Here is a 25,135-nt window from a genome sequence, read left to right on the forward strand (position 1 = left end):
AAAAAGTGTTTCCTGGTGTTCAGAGGAACCCTCCTGTGTTTCCCTTTGTGCCACTGTCTCTGGTCCTGTCACTGGCATCACGGAAAAGAGCCTGGCTCCATCTTCTTTATACCCTCCTTTCAGGTATTCATATAAAAATCCCCCTAAACCTTCTCTTCTCCAGGCAGAACAATTCCAGCTCTCTCAGCTTTTCCTCATAGGAGAGATGCTCCAGTCCCTTTATCACCTTAGTTACCCTTCATTTCACTCTCTGCAGTATGTTCATGTGTCTCTTGTACTGGGAAGCCCAGAACTGTACCCAGCACAAGTGTGGCCTCACCAGTGGTGAATAAAGAGGAAGGATCACCTCCCTTGACTTGCTGGCAATGCTTTGCCTAATGCAGACCAGTATAACATCCATCAGCTTTGCAGCAAGGGTACGTTGCTTGCTTGTGTAAAACCTGGGCAGAGATTCTAGAGATGTGCTGAAGCCCCCTAGAAATGGATGAAATCAAGTAATTTTGAACACGGGTATCACCAAGTCATTCATTTTGCATGAGCTATATTAAGAAAATAGGTAAGAATATAGTAAGAAAATAGGGGACATAAGCAGCATATATCCCAGCAACAGCTTCAACAGGAATTCCAATAAACCAACAAGAAAAATGTTCTTTATGAGGCATTACATCTACACACTTTTATGTATCCAGAATCTATTGTTACACATCTGCAGCCACCCCAATTAACAAAGCTGAAGGGGGTATGTCCCATCTGGATCCTGCCTCATACCCTCTCCATCCTCAAGACTTTGACATTCTACAAAGAATCACAGATTTATTCAGCCACAGAAGAGAAAACTTCAGTATGAATACTAGTGGGTCACTCTTTCATATATTCCATTCTTCATTGTATCCTACATTAAATCAACATTGGATACAATAGCAAAAATATAGAAAAGCACTTTTTATTTTTTTTAATTGTGTCATGTTATTGATTCAAGGTGTGATGGATCCATGTCCCTGCGTTGAGCAAGATAACTAGAATCATCAGTGGTACAAGAGGGTGTATCTGAGTTCCTTTATCATATCACCATCCTTGGTGAGTGCTCTAAATTTTTATAATTTTTAAAATTATAGGGAATCCAGGCCAACACCAATAATGTCTCCTGCACTGTTTTAAAGTCATGACACATCCCATGTGCAATTTTCATAGAAATGAATGAGTTCCCTAATTTTAGGAGGTGTTCCAGGCAGTTTTCTATGGAAGCAGTTATCCACCTGCACCCCAGAAATAGTCAGAAATTAAGAGTTGGACCTTTCTTAACCATTTTTATTACTGTCCTGCATGGGTCCTTCCATAGCAAGAAGCTATTATAGATCTCACTCTGAGGCTGTAGCACCTTCCACTTACTGCAGATACTTTTTGGTACATATTTTTGGATTTTATTCAGGAAGCCTGAGGAACTAGACTCCAGTTCTTTCTGTACCCTTCCAGCTTTTACAGAGCTTCTGAGGAGAAAATAAATAAATAAATTTTAAAAAATCATAGACTAGGTGTGGGGCAATATAAGGGTACCATAATACAATAGGAAATAGACTGGAGTCAACAGGAGTCATCCAGGCAATCAATAATCCAGGATCAATAAAATCTAAATTAGTTCTGGTGTATTCATCTGTTAAACATTAATTGAAGAAAACGTAGAAAACTACATGGCCCTAGTTATGCTGCCATGGAATCTCCAGCAGGGAAGAATTACGCCCAATGCCTGAAATAATTCCTCCCTTTAACAAGTTGTTTTGTTTTTTTTTTTAATAAATACTTTATAAGTTGCTCTGACATACTCACCAGCACTTATAGCTTTGAGGGTGGAGTCAATTAAAAGGTTTCTTTCCACATTCCTTAAATCTGCAGGTCTTTTCAGACAGATTACACTTCAAATGTCCTTAAGATTAACAACAGATTCCAAACTCAAGTTCATTTAAGTACCTCTTAAAATGTTCTGAACCATTGGATTGTCACTTTTTTTACTGGGCTCAATTCGTATATGAAAAGTTGAAATGACTGTTGAATGCTACCCTAATGATCTGAAGCAATAAACCCAAATGAAGTAAGTCATTGTTAGATTCACTAAATTTGATGACAAATTGCACATTTGGGGGTCCTGACCTTACCCACTTGTAATGCAGGAATCCAAGAATATGTTCCATTTACCCAAATAAATTGCTGTAGTTTTCTTTGGTCTGCCTAACAAAAGTATTTTACAGACTTTATTTAATAATTTATAAGGTTTAAAATTTTTTTCCCTGTTGAAGGAATGAAGGGATCTTTCTTAAAAAAAATTAGTTAGATTTCATATGACTCCATCAGTGCTTTCACTTGTCATGGCTCGGAGCACACACAGCCACTGAGCTGGCTGAGGAAGGGCAGCTGCAGACTGCCTCAACCCTAGCTTGGCAGGTGACACCAAATGACTACAGTAGACATTTTCAGTAAAAGGCTGCAGATGTCTCACCCCTTCCCCTCATGACCAAACTGAAGCTCAGACATTCTTCCCAGACTAGTTTTTCCCCCATTCATAATTTGAGGCAAGAATAGTCTATTAAGGCTGAGGATAGTCTGATCTTTGGCAGCCCAACATTGTAAGAAACATTCCTTCTACCATTAGTCTCCCTCTCTCTCTTTTCTTTTTTTTTTTTATCTTTTTTTTTTTTTTTTTTTTTTTTTTATTTTAAACCCTCTTCCATGTATTCAAAACTGATCTTCAACTAGGACAGGAGACGTAGGCACAATGTTGTATTAGTATGCAGACTGAAGAACTGATACAAATGTAATTAAGTTTTCCTGCTTTTCTACTTACTGGTTCTTCTGTTGATCAAAAGATGGGATCATGCTTCTTGGGCCATGGAATAGCAATAAAAACTTATGGTCACTGGCTATGTACTGTGACTACCAAGTTCATCTGATAATCACTGACTGTCACAACAGAGAGGTGACATGCTCAGCGTGCATCATGCTTTGTTTCTAGCTGTGCTTTTACACTTAGGATACTTGCATATTTTGAAAGCTGAGTACTCAGGTTGTGTACTGACTATAGTGTCTGCATACTTTTCTTGGACTGGTGATTTTAATTTTATTGCTTCTACTGGATCATGGAAAAAGGGACAGAAATAAGAGGATCGTCTAGACATACCCCTTCTTCAAGGAAGATTATCCATTCGCAAACAGTTTGGAGACATATTGGACAATTCTGAACACATGCTGTTTGCCATTTCTGAGTATGTACTGCCCTACTGTCTTTAAGAATCATTCAGTAACAAGTCAAACACCTTAAGTAACAGAAGTGTGCCATATTGATGGTTAGTTGATTTTAATCAACCAACTATGTAAATCTGCCCCCAAAGATACTAGACTGGTTCTATTTTCTTTAAGATTCTTATAAATGGTCTTCTTTGTATTTAACTCCTTTAATTGCTAGTCAATTCCCTTATCAGTCACAAAATCACTTTATTTAGGGACCTTTATCTTAAGATTTCTTTATTTTGGGAACCTTTATCTTGAACTTTGTAATTGCAATGACAGAACATAAGTGGAAACTTTGAAGCAGTTGGGCTCATGTGCCTTCAGTTCAAAGGCAAGAGAGATACTTGCCACATTACTATATATTAATGTCTTTTTCCTACATCTTATGCAAAAGTAAGCATGTTAAAATTCTTTTAACAATATGACCAAGTTTGCCAGGACAAAAGCAGTAACAAATCTATTAAAGGAAGAGACATCTAAAAATATTTTCTCCATGAACAGTTTGCATTGGCAATGTTATTGGAATATCATAAAGTTTGGTTACTCTCTGCTTTAAAAGGCATTCTGCATAGAGATAGCTTGAAATAACATACAAACTAAGGATTTTCATTGTCAGAATTCAATATTCCTGCCTGTAATATTTTGTCCCCATTATATTAGATCATTCTGATCTTCAGAATCTGAGAAGAATGCAAAATAGCTAACTCTGGTTTCTCAGACTTACAGAGACTACCATTTACATAAAACCTCAAAAATTTCACTTGGGCTCAGTGTTTGCACAAAAGTCAATGTGCCTTAGACCCCAGGAAAAGTACCTAAATCCTTACAACATCTTTTAATAATTCACCTCTTTAATAGTTTCTTCTGATAAATTTTCAAGCATTTTCCATTTCTTCTATCAGAGTTAAAATGAGTAAGGGTAAAATTAGCGCAATATTGAGCAGACAATGTAGTGGCAATTCCCATGATGCTCTAATATTTAAGTATCCTGTCACGATTTTGCCCATTTCAGAGGAATTGTATGCAACTGTGAGATCCGTTAATGTTATATATCCAGAATTTTAAAAACCTCACTGAGAGGATTTTTTCTTCCAAGTGGCCTCAGAGAGATAAATTAACAGGATGTATTGGTTAACCCAATCATAAAACATCACAGTCACTAGAACATTAAACAACTGAGTTATTCTGGAGACTCTGATAACATCTTTGTCCCTATACATATACTAGTCTAAGCTTTGCCTTGGTATCTTACAAATAAGCTGCATATCTAGAAATATGTCTTGCCTTACATGTTTGGGTTTTTTTCAGCTTAATTCTTCATAACCATAGGGAAAATCACATTTCCCTCTCCTTTTTTGTGACCTAAATCTGTCAAAGAACCTCAGCCCTGTGATATTTATTTCTTCTGAAAACACAAAGATAGAATTGAAGTCATGCTATTGTCAGTTATGGAATGATCACTCTCAAACTTTACCAACTGGTGCTAACTTTTACAAGTCATCAACATTTTTCAATAGTTTCTTCTTACTGATAGTTAAAAACAAGTTACAGCACCTCCTGCTCCCTTTTGTGGTTTTTTGTAAGTATTTAAAACCGCAGCCCTTTCACTGATCCCTGGCCTAACAACTATATAAAAGAACACTTCTGCCTCCAACATAAAGGTATTTTGCATGTGACAAAAGCTTCCACCTGTGCATCTGAGAAATTTAAGAATGGTGTTTTACTTCTCTGGATGCAAATGCATTATAACAATTATCAACAATTCCAGCTATCCCTGACGTTTAATGAAAATACAGCACAGCGGTGTGCTAAGCAGAAAGAGGGATGCTCTTCTTCCCTGGGCAGTACCACTATCACGAGCCACACAGCCAGGCAGGAAAACACTGCTGCCAGAAACACTTGGTGCTGGCACCGGGCTGAGCCTCTGTGAGAGGGCCAAGCACTAGCACTGGCGGTGGGACGCAGCCATTTTTCCCATGGATATTCCCCATGGAGCAGGCAGGCTCGGAGGTGCATAGGCTCAAAAGTCATCTTTCTGCAACGACCTCGAGAACGGTGCAGGAGATCCAGCACCACGCTCCTACGGCATATTCTGCCCGTCGGCTCCATCTCGCTCTTCCTGCTTCCTTGGGGCCTCAGGCCCTGACGTGACGGGTTGCAAAACTCCCCTGCACAAACACGCAAGAAGAGGCGGGAAGGGCAAAGTCCTGTGGCGTGGAAGCACAGATCTTTTTACTCTTCGTCCTCTTCGCCTATAAAGGAGGAAACGCGGAGAACACGGTGCCTAACGCAAACAAAAACACCGAACCCTGTCCCGCCACCCCCGCGCTTCCGCCGCGCCGCCGGCACTGCGCACGCCCGGCGCGGCCACCGTGCCCGCATGGAGGAGGAGGAGGACGAGGATGGAGGCCAGGGAGCCGCGGGGGCTCCGGAGCGGTCCGGGCGCTTCGTGCGCTGCCTCTACGTGGTGGGATTCCTGGTGAGCGGGGAGTCGGCGGGAGGGCCGCGGTGCCTTCCCGCGCGGACTGGGGCGGGCGGCCGCGCCCGGAGAAGGGAATCCTTTCCGCTGCTGGGTTCTGGGGTACATCGCTGCAGCTGCTCCTCGGGGAGTTGGGATGCTTGTAGCGATAGTGGTGTGTAGCGGCTGTGCTGTTTTATCCGGGCGAACAGCCCTGCAGTTTGATACAGGGGTCGTGTTTTTATCCTGTGCGTGCCATGGAATAGCGCAGCGCCTTTAAAGGTGAGTCTTGCCTTGTGCTTATAAGAGAGCTGGTCCCTGTGAAATACCCGTGCTTGACGTAAACTTATGTTAAAAAAAAAAAAAAAAAGAAACACTGAACATGTTTTTTTCTAGAGGAAAAATCTGAGAGAATATAGACTTTAAAGATGGATCATATTCTGTATTGATTCACTAGCCCCAGGAAAGTGCCATTTGAAATTAGAAGGGATTACTTGGAAAGTAAATACAAAGTGAGTACGAATTTGCACTTTGAAACGTCGAGATACTGTCTTACCTACCCTTAGGTTGGGCAGTAGAAACAACCTAGTCAGTTTGTGTCCTGGACCAAATACTCCAGGTGAAGGTGTGTTAGAACAAGCTTTGCTTCTTAACTAACTTTTACACACTGTGGTTCTCCAGCCCTGTAATATCTTGCTGACACGGAGCCAGAGCACACACAGATGTCAACAAAGTGTCCTTTTAGAGGTGTGGAGTGTCCTGATATAATACGGAGCTGTTGCTTGTAATGCAAGCTTCCTGTAGCCAGGCAAATACAGGATATCCGTCATTCAACATAAGAAATTACACATGAAATGAGAAGTAATTACCCATAAGAGGATGGTGGTTAATGGGTCTTGCTCTACCTGCACACTTATGACAAGTCCAGTACTGCCACGGTATATTCTGAGCCTTGTTCTTTTTAATGTCTCTATTAATAACCTGGACGAGGTCACTGAACCTCCTTTGGGTTTGCAGATGACACCTAAGACTGTTACTGCAGGTGTTTGGAAGTCATGTACTCTTTTTGTTAATGCTGATGTATTTAATGATGATTCTAACCTTGTAAGTCTCAATTTCAAGCATCAAAAGATAATTAATGACAGACTGTGAGAATTTAGGGATACACATTGTTACAGTTAATCAGGCTTTGGAGTAGTCCAGTTCAAGCAGTTGCTGATGAAAGGTGATCTTGCTCCGATAGATCTTCTCCAAGGGACAGTAGATGCTGTGTCAGATTGTAGTAGTAGTGGAAGAACTACTACGTCACTGTGGTGAGCTTAACAAAAGGGAAAAAAGCAAAAGGAACGATCAGGAGATCCTTGTGCTGTTCAGGATGGGCAGTGTCCTTTTCCCTCCTCTTACAAAATGTTTTTCACAAATACTTTTCTTCTTTTTTTTTTCATGTTTCTGTCTTTTCACTACATTTAAGCTATACACAGGGGTGTAAGTAGGTTTAGATCATAGCTTCTTCCCCATTGCAGTTGAGTTGAAATACTGTAGTTTTTCAAAATATACTTTCTTTGCACAAGTAAAAATTATTTTTAGGTCATTGAAATTACAGACAACTTCGAATTTAAAATACTGGCACCAAGTACTTTTCTTGTTAAATGGGTAAAGTTTAATATATATTAAAGAAATATTTAATGTTTAAATGTGTATCTTGAGAAGGATTGTATCTGGAGGGGGGGAGAGGACTGATGTTTTCATAAGTTTAACTCCTCCAAGAGGCAATCCTTATCTTTCAGTTTATGTGTTTTGTAATTTTGTACATACTTGATGCACTGAAGAGGTTGCAACATACCATGTTGACCATGAAAAATTATTTTTCTTTTAACCTTGTGTTGATATGGAGGTAATTTACTTTTTTTTTTGAATGTTGGCTGTTATTAATCTAGGTTTCTATCATCTTTGTAGAAGTTATTAAAACTTTTTCTGCCTTTTTTTCAGGATTTATTTGGGGTGAGCATGGTTGTTCCTTTAATGAATCTTCATATCAAATCTCTAGGAGCAAGTCATACGGTGGCCGGAATAATAGGTGAGTTGTAGTACTTGACTGATTTACCAAAGAATAAGATAAGGCCTGGATTATGCCTTACTGCAAGTTGGACTTTGTAACATAATTCTTCCTTGCTAATAGCACAATTCAAAGTAAGTAAGGACAATTTCCTAGTAAAACTGTAAGGGCAGCCATACTGTGTTAGACCCATAGATCTGTCCAAACTTGCATACTGACAGTAGCCAAAGGCACACACATGGGAAAGAGTACACTTGGAAAGAACAAGGAAAGCTTGGAGTAACATTTGTACAGATGCTTTTCCAGCGTCCAAGAATTCACAGCTCAGCAATTTAGAGAGCTAGAGGTGTTGCTTCTAATTTTATTGTTATTTACAGACTCTGCAAACAGTACTTCTGTAGCTGGTTCTCCAAAGGTTTCCAAAGCCCACGATTGCTCCCATTTTGATTAAAATCCTTGCAGCTGTCTTGGCAAAATATTTATTCACTTTAAGGAGTTTTTACAAGTAAATTCTGAAGATTAGGGGTTTTATCTTAACATATTAAGTCGTAAGGTAAGCTCTGTGGGTTTAAAGTTCTTTAAAGTACATTTTATGGTACTGTTTATGATTTGGAGTGATACAAGTATGATATTCTTTATAGCTATGTGTGGTTGACATAGGCTCTGTTATTCAGTTTTTTATTGTATTGCTTTTCTATTTTAGCACTTTTCACGAAATAATTCTGGTTCTACACTGACTTGACAGCATTATTTTAAGCAACAATTAGTTAGAAATATGTCTTCATTTCAACAGTTTGCTTTGATTTTTAACTTTAAAAAAACCTGGGATTTGAGATGTATTCCTATAAATAAGAGACTCTGGCAGATATTTCTCTCTGCTTCTCTTCGTTCATTCTCTTCTGTCTCTAAGTGCTGATAAACTCCTAGCCTCCAAAATGACAAAGTACGGTCTGTGGTTTCTTCAAGGTATCTGTGGCGCCTTGCAGTGGGTTGAAGTGCCAAGTGGAAAATAATTAGTCCCTCCCAGTAATGAAATTCTCTTCCAGTTCTGAGAAAGCAACCATAAATGCATGCATCTGTTTTGTTGCTGTTGTATCTGTTGCTTTGTTATACAAAGCAACATCATTCTACCTTACATAGTTTTACAAGTTTTCAGCACTTTTGTTTTGTCATTCCTGAAACACTACCTTTGGTTTGTCATGCTCCCTCTTCCCATTCTTCCAGTAAATTATTCCCAGAATTTCTCTCATTTTTTATCATTTAAAATTTTGTGTATTTTTCATTAAAAAAAAAGTTTAATTTTTAATACTGGTATTTTGTTTGTTTTAGGATCTCTCTATGGTGTAATGCAACTGTTTTCCAGCACATTTGTGGTGAGTTCTAACACTACATTCCAGAGCACATTGGTATTTCTATGGATTGTAGGGGGGAAAAAGAATGAGGCTAATAATGGTGTTTCTTGGCATTTTGAAAATGCATAAAGTGCTCTTATAAGCATTTTTGGTTGGAGGAACCAGGTTTTAGTTTGTGTGAAAAATGTTTGTTTCATTTATAGTGAATTGCCAGATTTTTCAGACTCAAACAGAATACAGTTTTAGACAAAAATTAGAATACGGATTTAGGCTCAGATACGTTACTGAGCACGTCACAGTCACACAGGGTTTTCTTCAGCATTGGTGCTGGTAAAGCAGTTGCCTTCAGTGCAGTAACCTATCCAAAAACAGTCTCATGAGGAAGCCCTTCATAAGCCTGTTATCTACTTCACTTTCCATGCCTAGTGAGCAGTGCCTTGTAATTTAACATATGGTCTAAATTAATGCATTGTATCTTTGCTCTTTGTTTGGCTTTGTTTTCTATTAGCTATTGGTTTTTTACATCCTAAGATTACCCTGGTACTAGTTTTCTAGCTTTCAGGGGAGCAGATTTCGAACATCTCATGAAAAAACTGTTTCAGGGTTTGTTACCCAGGCCATCTGGGATAATTTGCCAGCCTTGTGGCATTTTCTTTGAACTGCAAGACCATTGTCTACTTTCTTAAAAAACTATTTCCTTTTTGGAATCATACTGATTTATAAGCATACTAAATGCAAGTTTTCTGTTTACCCTTCTCATAACTACTTCTTACCTACGCACTCGGATGACAAACTTCTCATATCTAGGATCATTCCTTTTAGGATGTTCAACAGGTGTCTAGTGCACATCAATGCAAACAAATATTTGTGGTTGGTTATGATAAGATTTTCAGAAGACCACTACTGCTAATATGAATTGCAGGACTATTTTTAAAAGGGAGAAATTGTTTTTTAAAAACCTGTATACATAGCATTAAGTGGAATCATAGTTTTGACAGGTGCACTGCCAACAGGGCAGAACTCTGCTGGGGACTTCCAGATTTTGAGCACTTAGGAATGTTGTGCAGTAAACTTATTAAGCTTTTATTGACAGTCCTTTGATCTCTTTTCTCAATTTAATTTAGAAGTACTGATTGTTCACTGTACATAGCTTAGTGTTATAAAAAGCTAATCTTTCTTTCTGCTTTGTTAAAGGGCTGCTGGAGTGATATAGTAGGAAGACAGTATTCCTTGCTTGCTTGTATTCTTCTCAGTGCACTGGGTTACTTCCTTCTTGGAACATCCACCACTGTGTTGCTGTTTGCCATTTCTAGAGTCCCTGTAGGTGAGTAAACACTTGGCATTTTGCAGTTTAAATTCCCTGTAGTCTTAGCTTGAGAGTTACTACAGGAAAAATCATGATATGTGGGTGACTACATCATGACCCAGCAGCACCAACTAAACCTTAATAACGGAAAAATCTCTACAAATCAAGAATTCTCATTACTTTTTCTTGAAAATAATTTGAAATGTTGTTGTGACCTAACCCACCAGGCAGCTAAACTCCATAAAACCACTTACTCACTCCCCCTCCCACAGTAGGATGTGGGAGACAATTGGAATTTAAGAAAGTAAAATTCATGGGTGGAATTAAAGACAGTTTAATGGGTCAGAAAAGGAAAGAAATAGTAATAATAAAAAAGAATTAGAATATACAAAGCAAGTGATGCACAATCAGTTTCCCACCATTCGCTGACCAGTGCTGAGGCTGTTTCTAAACAACGGCCCTCACACATTTGTATGCTGAGCACACCACCATATGATGTGGAATCTCCCTTTGGCCAGCTGGGGTCAGCTGTCCTGGCTCTGTCCCCTCCCACCTTCTTGTGCACCCCAGCATACACACTGGTGGGATGGGGTGAGAGGCAGAAGAGCCCTTGACTTAAGGTAAGCACTGCTCAGCAACAACTAAAACATCATTGTGTTATCAACATTATTCTCATCCTACATCCAAGAAGAAAATTAACTCTATCCAGATGAAACCAGGATAAATGTATACTCAACAACTGTCACAACTTTTATGCCGCCTTGAATGGCTGAAATTTATGAGAACAGGAGTGCAGCAATATCTTGAAAGAGGCTATTGTAAAATTAGTCTTAGGTACACAATATACTGGGTGACTGCTGAAAATCTTGGCCTGCAATTGCGATGGAGAATGGAATGATATGTGTGTTGGGGTTTTTTTAATGCTGAAAATATACCTCAAAGTGATACTAGAAAATTCGGCTGAAGTTTTAGGTCATTGCTTCAACCAAAACATTTATGTTGTACAAAAGCATGTATGTTTGCAGCACAGAAGTGAAGTTTGTGCCAGGGTTTGTAGCAGAGTTCTTAAAATAGCTGAACACCTACTGGATATATTCTGATACAATAAGCAGTGCTATTACTAAAGGGCACTTTTATGGACCATAGTTTTAATTTAAGAACTCCTAATATTGTTTCTTAATTTAAAGACAATTTACTAATGAATCGCTTGGTTGAAATTTGATTAGATGAGTAGTAGGTGTAGTACTTTTTAATCCTGACATCACAGTGACTGTGACAGCATTGCCATGGTCAGAGGGAAGCCACACAAAAGATTGCATTATTAATATTCTTGCAGTATGCCTAACCTTCTGTGCTCTTCTTTTGCCACCCACCAGTTTCCCATATGAACTTGGTGTGTTACAATCTTGGCACTCTTCATATTCAGCCAAGTTGGTACAGAGTTATGTCCATAAACAGACAAGCCATTTCCACTCCATCAAAGTTCCTCTTTTAGCAGCTATTTTATTCCTAGAGTGCTTCAGCACATGACTTAGTTACTTCTTTCATCAGGGCTGCAGGAGCACTCTTTGACACCGATGCCTGAATAATTTTGATTCCTAAGTACAAATCCTTAAACAGTCAGGATTATGGTCATGGCCCAGTGTGCTGCGTGGCTCTAGCATTGAAGAATTTGTGATTAATGGGATCTTAAAAATATAAATCGTACAGATTTTGCTCATTGCTATTTCTGATAGCTTCTGTCGTCTTTAATCTTTTGAACAATACATGTTTGTTATTTTGTTTATATTGTGTTGCAGGTGTTTTCAAACACACGCTCTCTATCTCTAAAGCCCTGCTTTCTGACTTGGTTTCGGAGAGAGACCGCCCTTTGGTAATGGGACGCTTCAATGCAGCCTCTAGTGTGGGCTTCATTCTGGGGCCTGTGGTTGGTGGCTACCTTGCAGAGTTGGAAAGTGGCTTTTATCAAACATCCTTCATCTGTGCCTCTATCTTCCTTCTGAATGGTGGTAAGTTATATGTCACATTTTGCATCTTGGGTCCCTTTACATTCAGACACAAATAGGAACTTTTGATGTGCCTAAAGATCAAGACTAGAACTCAGAATTTTTGCTTTAGTCTTTAGATTTGTTCATATGGTATGAGTGTGGCATTTCATTGTTTCCTTTGTTGCTTTCACTGCATTAAAAATTGAACTGATACTGTGAATAACACTAGCCTTAATGATTACATTTTTTAAGTGAAATTATTGTCGAAGTCCTTTTTTGAATTGTTACAGTCAAATTAATGTCTTTTATGTAAAGTTGATGCAATTGAATGAAATAAAATGATTTCTTGATATACATAGCTCTTGTCTGGATGTTACCTTGGAATGAAGAAAACACTGGCAACCGGGAACATCATCAAGACAGAGGAACAAATAGTTTCGCAGCAAAAGCAAATAATGACCTGCACTTCAAATCAGCAGCTAATAGAGCTGTGACAAACAATAATGTTTTCCAGTCTCCGTGGATCCAAGTTGCAACAGTGTTGAAGAAGATTAAAGAGATTGCATGCTCTAACTTGTGGGATATATTTTTAGTGCGGTTTCTGATGTCTGTGGCTATACTGCTGTACTATAGCAATTTCACTCTGGCCTTGGAGGAGAGATTTGGAGTGAAACCACTGTTCTCTGGATACTTAACGAGCTATAGCAGTGCACTTGGAGTCCTGGCTGGTTGTCTGCTCGGACCAATAACAAGGCTCTATCAGCATAACACTTACAGAGTTCTGTTGCACTCCAGCACTTTCACCTGTATGCTGATTCTCCTGTATGCATCAGCGTTGAACATATGGATGGTCATTTTGTCTTCCACATTCTTAGCCTTTTCAACTACTATAGGTCGTACTTGTATCATTGATCTTGAATTGACCATTGGTGGGAATGAGGCCAGTGGCACACTTCTAGGTGTTGGACAGTCTGTGACATCAGTGGGACGTATAATTGCCCCACTCCTTTCTGGAATTGCGCAGGAGTTCAGTCCTTGTGGCCCTCCAAGTCTAGCTGTTGGACTAGCTTTAGTAGCTATTCTGATAATGAATGCAAACAAACAAAAATACTGTAGTCATGGAAATGTGAAGTTAAAAAATCAGTAGGCACAATTTTGGATTGCATAGATGTATCTTCACCTGCCAGGCTTGTACAGTGGTTACATGATCTTTTAAGAGGGCACATTGTGTTCTTGTGGAGGCAAGTATTTCTGCTGCAGGGTGCTGATCTACGGGGAAGCCGTACAACAGGTTTGTAAAAACAAAGGAGGACAATGCTGGTTTTCTGTTAACTCTAGATAAATGTTATTCTAACTGGTACCACTAGAACATTTGTAAGGGGGACCAGTGTTGCTATGTTGCTATATTGTACTGCCTGTGATTTTTTTTTTAAATGGATTTTTAACCCTTTTTTAGGGGGAAAAAAGAATATCATGAAATGCACGGATCCTGCTTGTAGCTCATATTTTAAACAGTGTTTAGATTGAGAGACTGTTAAAATACAAAAATTGATTCTTATTATTTAATCAGAGGTGGATATTTGTTATTTAATCAGAAGGAGAATTTGCAATATGCTTGTTGGCCTTAATTTCTTATGCTGTGGTCAGTTGCCATTTGTCTTCTGTGACAGTAGCTCAGTTAATAAGGTGTTTGCTTATGTGATTTTTTTGAAGCATACTTTGTCTACAAAACTTGCTGCACACCATGATCAGGCACTTTGGGATAGTCATCCAACCCCTGCTGATTCCTGGTCTTTCCCAGGTAACAGAACTGGGTATATGCTAACTTCGTGTATTAGAAGACCTAAAGTGGACAATTTTAAAATTATACAAGCCGATTCAGACTGAAACTGAGGCTGAATGTAAGTTTTATTGAAATTTGAACTGATGGTTTCTGTTTAGTAATAACTTCTACTGCTCAATTTTGTCATAAATATTTGTTATTATTTCCTGTACAGTTTTCCAACCTTCAATTTAAGAATAAATTTCCCTCTTAATTCTTTTGAATGACTGTAAAGATGTGCTGGAGCAACTAGCAGTAGTTCATGGATCTTGAATCTCTCATCCTCTCTCATCTCAGGCATAAGTGACATTTCAGTGACAAGAGAAAAATTTTTGTTTGTATTTTACTCATTGGTTGAGTGCATGGCTTAATTAATGAGAGGTTACTCTCAGAGCTATACTGGAAGTTTTAGCAGTCCTGTGCTATTTACTCTTCAAGCTCGTATTACTTGCCACTCACCAGTGTTTGTATTTCATTTGAAACATAGGAAAAATGTATTTTTCACTGATAAGGTTTCATATGCTCTTCCTAATAATACTTAAAGAAAGTACAAAGTCAACTATATGTAATTGTTGGGTTGAGGGAGGGTTTGTTGAAAAACAATTTAGTTATCTTCTTGAACACATCTCTACAAACACTGTTGCTACTTCAGGTGAGTCACAGATGGTGTTTTGCATTTTTTATTTTCATTTTCTTCTTTACCTTTTCCAGTGCCTGCTAGTGTTCAGATATTTGTTGAAATATTCCAGTAGCAGCACCATGGGAATATATATATATATGTACGTACATATATATATATATATAAAACGGAATTGTTTTAATTTTACATATTGACATAATCAGTGTCTTATTAGTGCTATGATTTCAGTACATATCCTCAGAGTTCTTTATTACAATAATCTTCTCCTGAGGAACTTGAGGCATTTTCAAGTGTATTATCTTTTCTTGCCTTGTTTGGTAGATGCCTCAAAACATTGTTGCCCTAATTTTCCTGTTTTCTTTCGTTTCATATTTTTTTTTCTTTACCTAAACTTTTCAGGGACTTCTGTTTTTCAGCTCTAGCAAGGGGTAAAGGAAATGAGTAGGAAAAAAGCTTCAAAAATTAATATATATGAATGATTTAGTAATTTTCCAATACTTGTTGGTTATATGAGGTAACATTTACCTTTCTGAGGTGGTGCACTGAATGAGTCTGACTTCTGTAAACACTTATACTAACACATACAACTGCCTGAATATTTTTTACAAAATCTTTACAACTTCACTGGTTTATACATAAGTGAAAAATGTGCTTTCCCCTGTAAGCAAATATTTTTGTTTTATTTTGAAAAATGGTGTTCCATATAAGCTAAATAAAAATGAAATTAAATACTAAAATTGAGAAATCTGCAAAAGCCTGTGGTCTTGGGGGCATGTTGTAATACATGTTACAGAAGGTAAGTTTTTAACCTGTAGGCCAGAATGATTTCTGAGGTGCCACAGAAACACACCTTCTTTATACAGCCCCAGGATCAGAAAAGTTTCAATAATTTTTTTTTTTAAGGATTAGAAATGAAGTGACATTCCACATGCATCATTTTGTCATTGTGCTTTTTCCCCTCTTCCTCTGCTAAAACTACAGCACAATACAGAACTGTTCAACCCAATATGAAGTGCAGATTTTTTTTTTCTTCAAACCATGACTCATATGATCATTTGAATCTGCCTGCATTTCACATAAAAAGCACAGGGACCAAGGATTCAACCAAGAAGAACTTAGCAATTTTGGGATGAAGTGCTTAAAGTTACTGTTCCTAGTGCCTGGAGACCACATTCATGTCCCTTGTGTTGCCTCTTAGTTGCCATAACTGTGTGAGTTCAAAGAATGATGACTCAGTGATGTTCCCAGAGATGAGATGTGACTCCCCCTTTCAAGTTGAGGGAGGAGCAGCTGCAGCTATTTTTGGCTACAGTCTAGTGGGCAAACTACTGAATTACTAGGCAGTTTCTTGAATCCAGTTGTCCTATCTAAAGACTGTAACAAAAGAGATCTGAATATGGACTAAAGGAAAAGAGTTTCTACCAGCAAATCACTGCAAATTAAGATTTTTCTCTTACTTGCTGTTACTTTATTTTGGCTTGGTTTCCTTGGGCATGTAGGAAGGGTAGGGGCATGATTTGGTTTTGGTTGTTTGGGGGGGTTTTTGCTTTTTGCTTTTCAAAATTTTCACTTTGGTAAAAGTGACTTTTCTGACAGTTTTGATCAGGCCATGTTGAAGATACTACATATATAGGATATTAATTTATATCTGTAAAACAGTGGTAGCATATGATATGCACTGATTTTGTTGCTTTTAAATGATGAAGCAAATGTAAGATTTTTTTCATGCTGGTGTAGGCTGTATACATTTGAAGAGATCCTTTATAAACATACCAGTTGTGGTCGGTTGACCCTGGTTGGCTGGACACCAGGTACCCACCAAAGGCACTGTATCACTCCCCTCCACAACTGGACAAGGGAGAGAAAATATAACAAAAGGTTCGTGAGTTTAGATAAGGACAGGGAGAGATCACAAACTGATTACTGTCATGAGCAAAACAGACTTGACTTGGGGAAATTAATTAAATTTATTATCAATCAAATCAGAGCAGGATAATGAGAAGTAAAATAAATCTTAAAAACACCTTCTCCACACACACATGCTCCCCTCCGTTCTTCCTGCGCTTTACCTCCTCTCCTGCCACAGTGCAGGGAGCTGGGCAAGAGGGGGTTACAGTCAGTTCATCATGTTTCTGCTGCTGCTTCTTCCTCGGGGACAGGAGTCCTTCCCCTGCTCCAGCTGAGGTCCCTCCCACAGGAGTTGTCCACAGGCTCTTCCAACGTGAGTCCTTCCCACAGACTACAGCACATGAACTGCTCCAGCGTGGGTCCATTCCACATGGTGCAGTCCTTCAGGAAGAGGCTGCTCCAGCATGGGTTCTTCACAGAGTTAGAAGTACTATCAGTAAACCTGTTCAAGCATGGGCTCCTCTCCCTGTGGGTCCACAGGTCCCTGGAGCCCTCTCCAGTGCAGGTTTCTCACAGGGTCATAGCCTTCTTTTGAGCATCCATGTGCTCCAGCATAGGGCTCCTTCACAGACTGCAGGTGGATATCTGCTCCCCTGTGGACCTCCATGGGCTGCAGGGGGACACCTGCTTCACCATGGTCTTCACCATGGGCTGCAGGGGAATCTCAGCTCCGGTGCCTGCAGCCCCTCTTCCCTCTCCTTTTCACTGACCTCGAGGTCTGCAGAATGGTTTCACATATTCTCACTCCTCTCTGGCCACAATTACTTCTGCACAATAACCTTTTTTTTTTTCTGTCTTAAATGTGTTATGCCAGAGTCATTACTATCATCACTGATTGATGGCCTTGGCCAGCAGTGAGTCCATCTTGGACCCAGCTGGCATTGGCTCTGTTGGACATAGGGGAAGCTTCTGGCAGCTTCTCAGAGAAGCACCTTTATAGCCACCCTGGTACTTGAACCTTGCAATGCAAACCCAATACACCAATTCTGCAGAATTCAGTTTCTTGTCTAGTTTTCTTTCCTCTAAATTTACTCAACACAGCACCATCACAAGGGTCACTACCATTCTCATTTTCTGAGAACAGGTTGATTATTGAGCAGGTAATACAGCAACAAAACAGGACAAGGGTTGCTTATGAACTGGCGTGCTTGTTACTTCAACCACTCTGTAGTGCCATCACATCCCTGCTGATGGGAACCTCTGTGGGTATGTGGAGGTGCTGCCAGTCCCCATTTGGTTACGGGTGTTGTGGGATATTGTGAAGTAAATGATCCTTTATAGCTTGGTGATTTGGCGTTTGAAAACCCAAGACTTGCCGGTGCTGTTATTGCTGTAATACTGAAGATTTATTCACAAAGAGCTGATCATGAATCTTGTAAGGGAGTATATTGGAGCCCGAACTTTAAGAATCAAATGACTGTGAGTGGAGGTCAGACTGCTTTTAAAAATGAAAGAGTGTAGAGCTTGCTTTAAAGGGAAGTCCTGAAAAATTTATGTGTTAATTTACAAAGAGAAATTAATCCAAAGTTCTAATTATTTTAAATCTCAGCATCAAAGAACTTTTTTCTGAAATGTGCTTCACAGTAGGAAACAGTCTTCCATCCTTTCAAATGTGTAATAGATGAAAAATAAATTAAGTAAACTGGAGTATTTAAAATTACTTTTCTTTTTTGTGGCAAAAAAAATTACTTTTTGAAACAAAACCTGTGGCAATAAGGGTGCTCTTGTAACAAATGACAAATTTAAACCTGAGCACATGAACCACTGAAGGTCACCAGAGCAGCCATCTAACTACTGCCTTCCCTTCTGCAATTTCTGTCCCCCATATTCTGCCACGTCTCACAGGATGAAAAGGTTTCCAAAGCATGTCAGTGCTGTGTGGGAGCCATTCAGGGTTTGCCATCTTGGGAAAGGAATAATGCTAAACCAATCTCTCCCTGTTTAATAAATTGTCTGACCATCTAATAGATAGGCCAGGAGGGAGATGAAACTCTTTGACTTGAAAGTTTTAGGAGAGTCTTCATAGCCATTCATACAACAGACAATGTCAAGCACAGCTGCAGGTTTATCTTGAAAGTGTAAGTTGTATCATGATCTGCTGAAAAAAGGGCTAAAAAAAAGACTGTTAGTCTTTCTACTAATCTGGATTTAAAAAGCACCTGAATCAGGTAGTCCATGATTTCTCTCTATACTGTGTTCTAAAGTGGTTCCTCCTTCTCATGCTTGGACTTGATACCCCCTCCTCCATGTTTTCTGGCCTGAGCCTCTGATCTATTGTTGGCATGGCTGGGACTGTGTATTGCAGATGTCATGTTTTATGCATACTTACAAGGATATTTTTATAGGATCAGAGCTCTTGTAGTACAAAAAGCATTGCTCCAGCTAATTTCACAATCCTTCATCTTTTCTTCAGAGGCTGGGAAATGTTGGCAGAACTTGGAGAATTTTGGAAATGGCACATTTCTTGCAGCATCAGCTGATGTCTGGAATTGGTGGACTTGGCAACTCTTCAGAAAGTTGGTGGAGGGTGAAGTGTGTTTGCTCCCAGAGAGCCCAAGATACTCTTCACAACAACAGACATATTATTTTGGCAATTTTTTTTAACTATGTTTTTCCATGTGATTTCTGTGTAGCATTAGTGGAGAAGGATATTCTAAGTTACTAAATTGTTAGGCAGCACAGTTTTCTTTTGATGAACTGGTTTCAGTGAAGTTTGCATTATACTTTAGTACCAAGAAGGACAGCCCTTAAAATTTTGCCTTTCATGGCAAAATATTGTTTTTTCTTTCATATATCTACCTAAAACAGATAACTGGATGTCTATCTACTCTAGCCCTTGCTATACCTACTTTCTGATCTATTTACTTTCAATTTATAGGCCTCTCAGCAGCTGAAGGGGGAAAGAAATTCTCAGAAAACCCTAATTCAGAGTGGAACATATATATTTTCCCTAAAACTGTAAAACTGAACTTGCTTCATCGAAAACACACTAAAATATTTATACTACAGAGTGTACTGGGTAGTCCATCTGGAAACAAAACATCTGTATGTGGCTTTGGCATGTTTCCCCATCACTGCTGAAGATGTGGTTTCCTGAAAAAGTGAGAAACATCCCCAGTCAATACATGACTTTCCCCATCAGATGGTGCTCGAGGACAGATTTATTGGGCATTTCATCTCCAGCAGACAAACTCGCATTGACACAAGATGAAGGAAGTGTCTCCTCTGCAAGTTCAAAAACTGCTATCTAACTTGTTTTGATTCTGCAGGAAAAGAAAAAAAAAGATATAAAAGGTAAACCTCTGACCCGAACCAGAGCAAGAGCTGAATGAGAAGGGTTACCTGTGACACTGACTGTGTCACCTGCTGCTGTCATTGCTACTGAATAAGAGAACACCCAGGAAATCAGTTTCCAGAGATGACAAGGGTCTGATTCAGCAGTAGTGGAACAGAGCCTGAAAAGGGTGGGAGGAGCAGGAGTGAGGAAGGCAGAGAGTACTTGCAAGGACACAGAGTCCCAGGAGATTTGCAGTACTGCTTCACAGTGTAACCATGCTGGAGATGTGCCTTGATGCTTGTATTCTGTGGATTCTAAAGTGATTTGGAAAGGTAGCAACATGCTATGATGTTTTGAAGCACCAAGAGTTTAAGACTATATTTCATAAAAACGACCTTCAATTTGATGTGCTTGTACTATGGGGCAACCACTTTAAGTACCAAGATCTGAGCATGCACGGCACTAATGGGCAACCAGCATAGCAGTAAGGTTCCTGAAACCTGCATTCATTATTTAAAATTGTGCCATAAAAAATAACGACCATTTGAAAAAAAATAAAAGGCAGCTTTCCCCAGATAGAAGCCAAATGCTTGGTCATTACCAGCACATGGATGAGAAAACTCCACAGAGAGTAAACTAAATGTCTATGTGCAACATTTCACATTTATTTATTTTGTCAGATTTCAGATGGGCCTGATATAAAACACCTAATATAAGCATTCTGATCTGCAAGGAGGATGTCTCAAAACTGAAATCCAAACTCGAGGCTTCTTTCTAACTTAAATATGATCCCAATAATGCAGTGACAGAGCATTCACTGACAATTTTACTGATGAAACATACTTTCCTGTTGAAAGACAAATTGAAATTTGTTTTTAAAACTTGCTGGCTTTGTTTGAACCCAATTATATTTCCAAACAAGAGATGATCATTAAAGGACAGGTAAGTATTGATTTCCACAAAAATCATTTGTTGAGAATAGCCATGAGCTTTTGACTGAGATTATAGCATTCACACAGCCATCCCTCTGCAGCTTAGACTTTGCATTTGCCACACAGCAGAAACTTCCATAGCTGGAACAGAGCAAAAAAAGAATAAAAGACCTGTGCCAAGGAATGAGCTTAGGAAGGTTTGATATTTCAAATACACACATGAAATAAATATTTTGGAAAAGCTGTTAGAAGAAGCAAAGACTTAAATCCCCATTTATCAACCCCACCCACAATCATTTGAAAGAAATCTACCCTGTGATTTTAAAAGAAAACTCTGATTTTTAATAGTTCTTTCAAAACAAGCTTAAATAATAAAAAAATTAATCGTATTGCCCACAGATTTAGAAATGTGCTAATGAAAGAGAACAGTTATGATTTCACAGTGTACATTCTTCAATGACAGTTATCAATGTTGTAACAAGTAGAATGATTTCTGCATTGTGCTGAAATGTGTATCTGTGCTAATGCAAGCTTAGTACGTAGATTAAGTGGGACAGAAAGTGCAAATTCCTGAGAGCTACAGGAGTATCATTTATTTTAATGCACCCTCCCTTCCCATATGCCTTCAAATGGCAGCCATTGACACTAGGATCAAGAAGTCCATGTTATTAAGGTGCACAGTGACTTCATCAGATTCCAGGGCCCCTCTCTGCTACTTTTCTGTAAAAACAAATTAGACGGAACATTTCTGTTCCTTGGAGTGCATAGCTCAGACAAAGAAAAGATTATCTTTCCTCTTTTATAGATGAGGAAACAAAAAGTAAAACAAGTTGACCAGGGTTACAAGCATGAGTGAGCAAGCTTTCTTGAGTCTCAGTGGTCCCTGACTCAAACAGGAGACTGCTCTCTTTGTCTACGTGCAGTGCTCTATAACTATTCTACTGCTGTATTTGCATTGCAACCAAGAAACTAAGGTGCAAAAAGCAATTTTGATTAAGAACATTATTTATCCACTTGAAGTTTTCTTTTTTTTAGGCCTTCTGGTGTCCCGCTAGTTGCTCTCAGCTCTTGCTGACATTAGTGAAAGCCAAGGTAATTCAGTTTTTCTTTGGTGATCCTTAGTACCTTTCAAAGGTAACATATTGCCAAAAATTCAGAAAGTAAAAATTCAAGCTATTCAGGTCTTGTCTCTGTTGCGAGTCCTTTATATAAGCTGTATTTGCAATTCTGCCCCTACAGCTTGTTCCTTCTCTTCTTCCTCTTTTTCTGCATCACAGGTCCTCGAACAAACTAGGCTTCAGGAATATATTTATTCTTCTTTAGAAGTCTATATGATAGGTGCATTGTGCAATTTTCAGTGTTACTCATACTAAAGCTCTGGTTAAAACAAGTATTATTGGTTATAAATAAAACATGAAATGATACACTTTTTTTTTTAAGAATCCATTCATCACTGGACTTTCAACAATGATTTTCAATGGATAACTAGGTATTGAACTTCCATGACTTGGTTCCATAAGGCGATAAGGCACATTTCCATACTATCTTAATAGTGGAAATAAATTAAATTAAAGCATTGCCATAAGTTATTTATAAAAGAGATGATTCTTTTTAATGTCTTCAGCTTTGCAATTGTTCCAGTATTCCTTTCACTTAGTTAAAGGCATTGACTTTACTCAAATGGAAGTGGTTAGACCCAAATTGAGGCTTGTTTGGTTATTTTAATGGATCCTGCAGTCTGATCAGATAGTGTAGAATTCTAATTCAGTATGTTCATGATTTATTAGCAATAGTTCTCTTTTGGCTGTGTTCAGTACGGCTGGTTCTCAGGCTTATTTCTCTGCCTTTCCCCTTGCGATGCCTGCCTAACTAACCGTGGTGGTGGCATAGGTCTTGCTGGCCCATGGTCTGCAGTCAGATCTTCCCTGCTTAAAGTGCCAAATCTTGGTCTTGTGAGCAGTGGCTGCCTGAACCCAATGGACGGCTGAGGCAAGGTGCTTGGTTCTTGCTGCTCTCCTCGTCCATCCTGGCTTCCATCAACTTCATTCTTCCACTCCACCCTAAACTCAGGCAGTGGCCTCTGCTGTCTCAGTCTCTGGTCTCTCAAGATTTTCCCTGCTCTGGGTCTTAGATTGAGCACTGTAGTAGCGGCATCCAACTCAGAGTCACTGCTGTCACCCACTGTTAATTGAAAACAAAATTAAAATTTTAAGTGCAGAATATAACTGTTCCAGGAATATTCAAATAACAGCATACTGAGCATTAGTAGCCATAGAAAAAAGTTTCCCTCTATTTCCTAAATTTGGTGCTTTCTGATTAGACCCAGTAACAACAGCCTCTTAACTCCACCAGTATAGAGGACAGATTTGACTTACAAACACCTCTCCCCTCAAAACTGTGATTTTTAGAAAGGCCTCACTCAGCTGCTCCTTGATTGCCAAGTGCGTCCTTGTTTAAATTGACATTTCCCCAGTTCTGGCTCTGAATCTGGAAAACCTGTCTTTTTCTGAGGTACTTGGGGTCTATTCCTTGCTTACATCCAAGCAGGATACAAAAATTAGATTTCTTACCCTCATATCCCAAGAAATCTAAACTGAGAGGCATTTCCAGACCATAACGTGTACAGGGGCTCTAGAAATGTGACTGGAAAAGGAGCAGCAATACCAAGCAAAGGATCTTTCAAGGTCAATGTATAGGTGGGAGGAAACATCCTATCCTTAATATGCCTGAATGTCAGACATGAAAGAAAATCCACAGGGCAAATCTTACAGGTTGCAAGTGGTGCAGACTATTTCTGCTGCTCACAGTAGGGTAGAAAATGGCCAAGGGAAAGCTGGCATGATTGTTTAGGGAATGCTCATAGATGATCACTACCAGGTAAACCAAGCTGGAGATTGCCTGGATGTGCACATGTGCATATATTTCTTCTCAGCAGATTTCTTTAAAATGAATTAACATCTTCATCAAAACTTTCACATTTGAGTAATTTGATAGTTATTTTAACAATAAGTTATGAATGCCTCTGATTTGTTCTTACACTTAGGTCAGAAATGATATTTTAAATATATCAAAGTAAAGAACTGTGTATTGTGCAACTGTCATAATAACAACTTCCATTAGAAGCCTTCATGTTATTTCTTTTAAAAAGGTGAAGAAGGAGTCAACAAAATATATGACCATGTAATTGTCCATTCACCCAGATAATTATATATCAAGGAAGGTCTTCATCAGACTGTGTTTTCAGGCTTTTCCCCTCCTAAATATGTCAAATAATATATTTTTTGACAACTGAATAATCTGGAGGCACATTTTCTCTCTAATTCTAGATGACGGTAGGTGACCTCTGCAGACATAACTACAGAATAAAAGGCATCCTACATTCAGGAGAGCAAAGATGTAATTATTAAAAGACAAAACCATGCTCTATTGCTAAATTAACCAGGAAGGGTGGAAAACTAATTAGGGTGGAGATCAGGACATTTAGTAACTTTGCAGAGATTTAATCTTCCCAGCAAGAGATCTTGATGGTAGCTTGTCATGAAAGGAAATGCTCCTGAGCACGGTATAAGCATGGTAATGCAACCAGTAATAATCAAATCAATCAAACCAGTAATATACAGAATTGGGTAAAGTTTTCGCATCTAATAACTGTCTTCCTCCAGATTTTGTTTTTAATTTTTTTGTTAGAATTCAAGAACTCCAATATAAAACATTTGTGAGTTTATGCAGCGGGGAAAAATTAACAATTCGTTTGTAACCCAGAGCATTTTGAGAAGTTCTTCACGAGAACTATAAACCAGACCTCACGTTCTCATTATCCTCTCTGTTTTGGTTCTCAGAGCAGTGTCCTCTACCCTGACCCCAGTGAGAAAAGAAACCATATAACCTCACAATCCAAGAGGGATATCTGGACATTATGGAATAAAGGCAAGGAGAATGAGCCATAGCAGTGTTCCTGGTGCAGAAGTGTTTCAGGCTGCTGCTTGCTCACATGAGGAGATGTGCTGGGAGGACTATGCCACTATAGAAAAGGAAGTGAGAAACCCCACAAAATGCTGCTGTCCAGGGCATTTCTCTACACTCAAATTCCTGCTTTAGGGACCCACTGCTTTTAATG

General features: G+C 38.9%; 2 protein-coding genes across 4 annotated transcripts in view; one reads left to right on the forward strand and one right to left on the reverse strand.

The window, feature by feature from the left end:
• The first annotated feature begins 5,263 nt into the window (after positions 1-5,263).
• MFSD9 (major facilitator superfamily domain containing 9) lies at positions 5,264-15,907 on the forward strand. Of its 2 annotated transcripts, none has more exons than XM_027718052.2 (6): positions 5,264-5,758; positions 7,727-7,814; positions 9,123-9,166; positions 10,340-10,469; positions 12,251-12,460; positions 12,799-15,907. In XM_027718052.2, the coding sequence occupies exons 1-6, from the start codon at positions 5,660-5,662 to the stop codon at positions 13,584-13,586; spliced, it is 1,359 nt and encodes a 452-aa protein (XP_027573853.2). In that variant the 5' UTR covers positions 5,264-5,659; the 3' UTR covers positions 13,587-15,907. The 2 variants fall into 2 exon arrangements, with proteins under 2 accessions (XP_027573853.2, XP_039246482.1); XM_039390548.1 differs by lacking the exon at positions 5,264-5,758 and adding an exon at positions 5,779-6,019.
• Positions 15,908-20,729: 4,822 nt separating this feature from the next.
• The window catches only part of SLC9A2 (solute carrier family 9 member A2), a 33,075-nt gene continuing 28,669 nt past the window's right edge, over positions 20,730-25,135 (reverse strand). For both annotated transcript variants that reach the window (XM_027718050.2, XM_039390547.1), the window contains exon 12: positions 20,730-23,199. In XM_027718050.2, coding sequence (XP_027573851.2) covers positions 22,829-23,199 — 371 coding nt within the window. In that variant the 3' untranslated portion in view covers positions 20,730-22,828. The remainder of the gene's footprint in view (positions 23,200-25,135) is intronic.

Source organism: Pipra filicauda, unplaced genomic scaffold (assembly GCF_003945595.2).
Source record: "Pipra filicauda isolate LSUMZ 115617 unplaced genomic scaffold, ASM394559v2 scaffold83_size3615187_pilon, whole genome shotgun sequence".
Lineage (NCBI taxonomy): Eukaryota > Metazoa > Chordata > Aves > Passeriformes > Pipridae > Pipra > Pipra filicauda.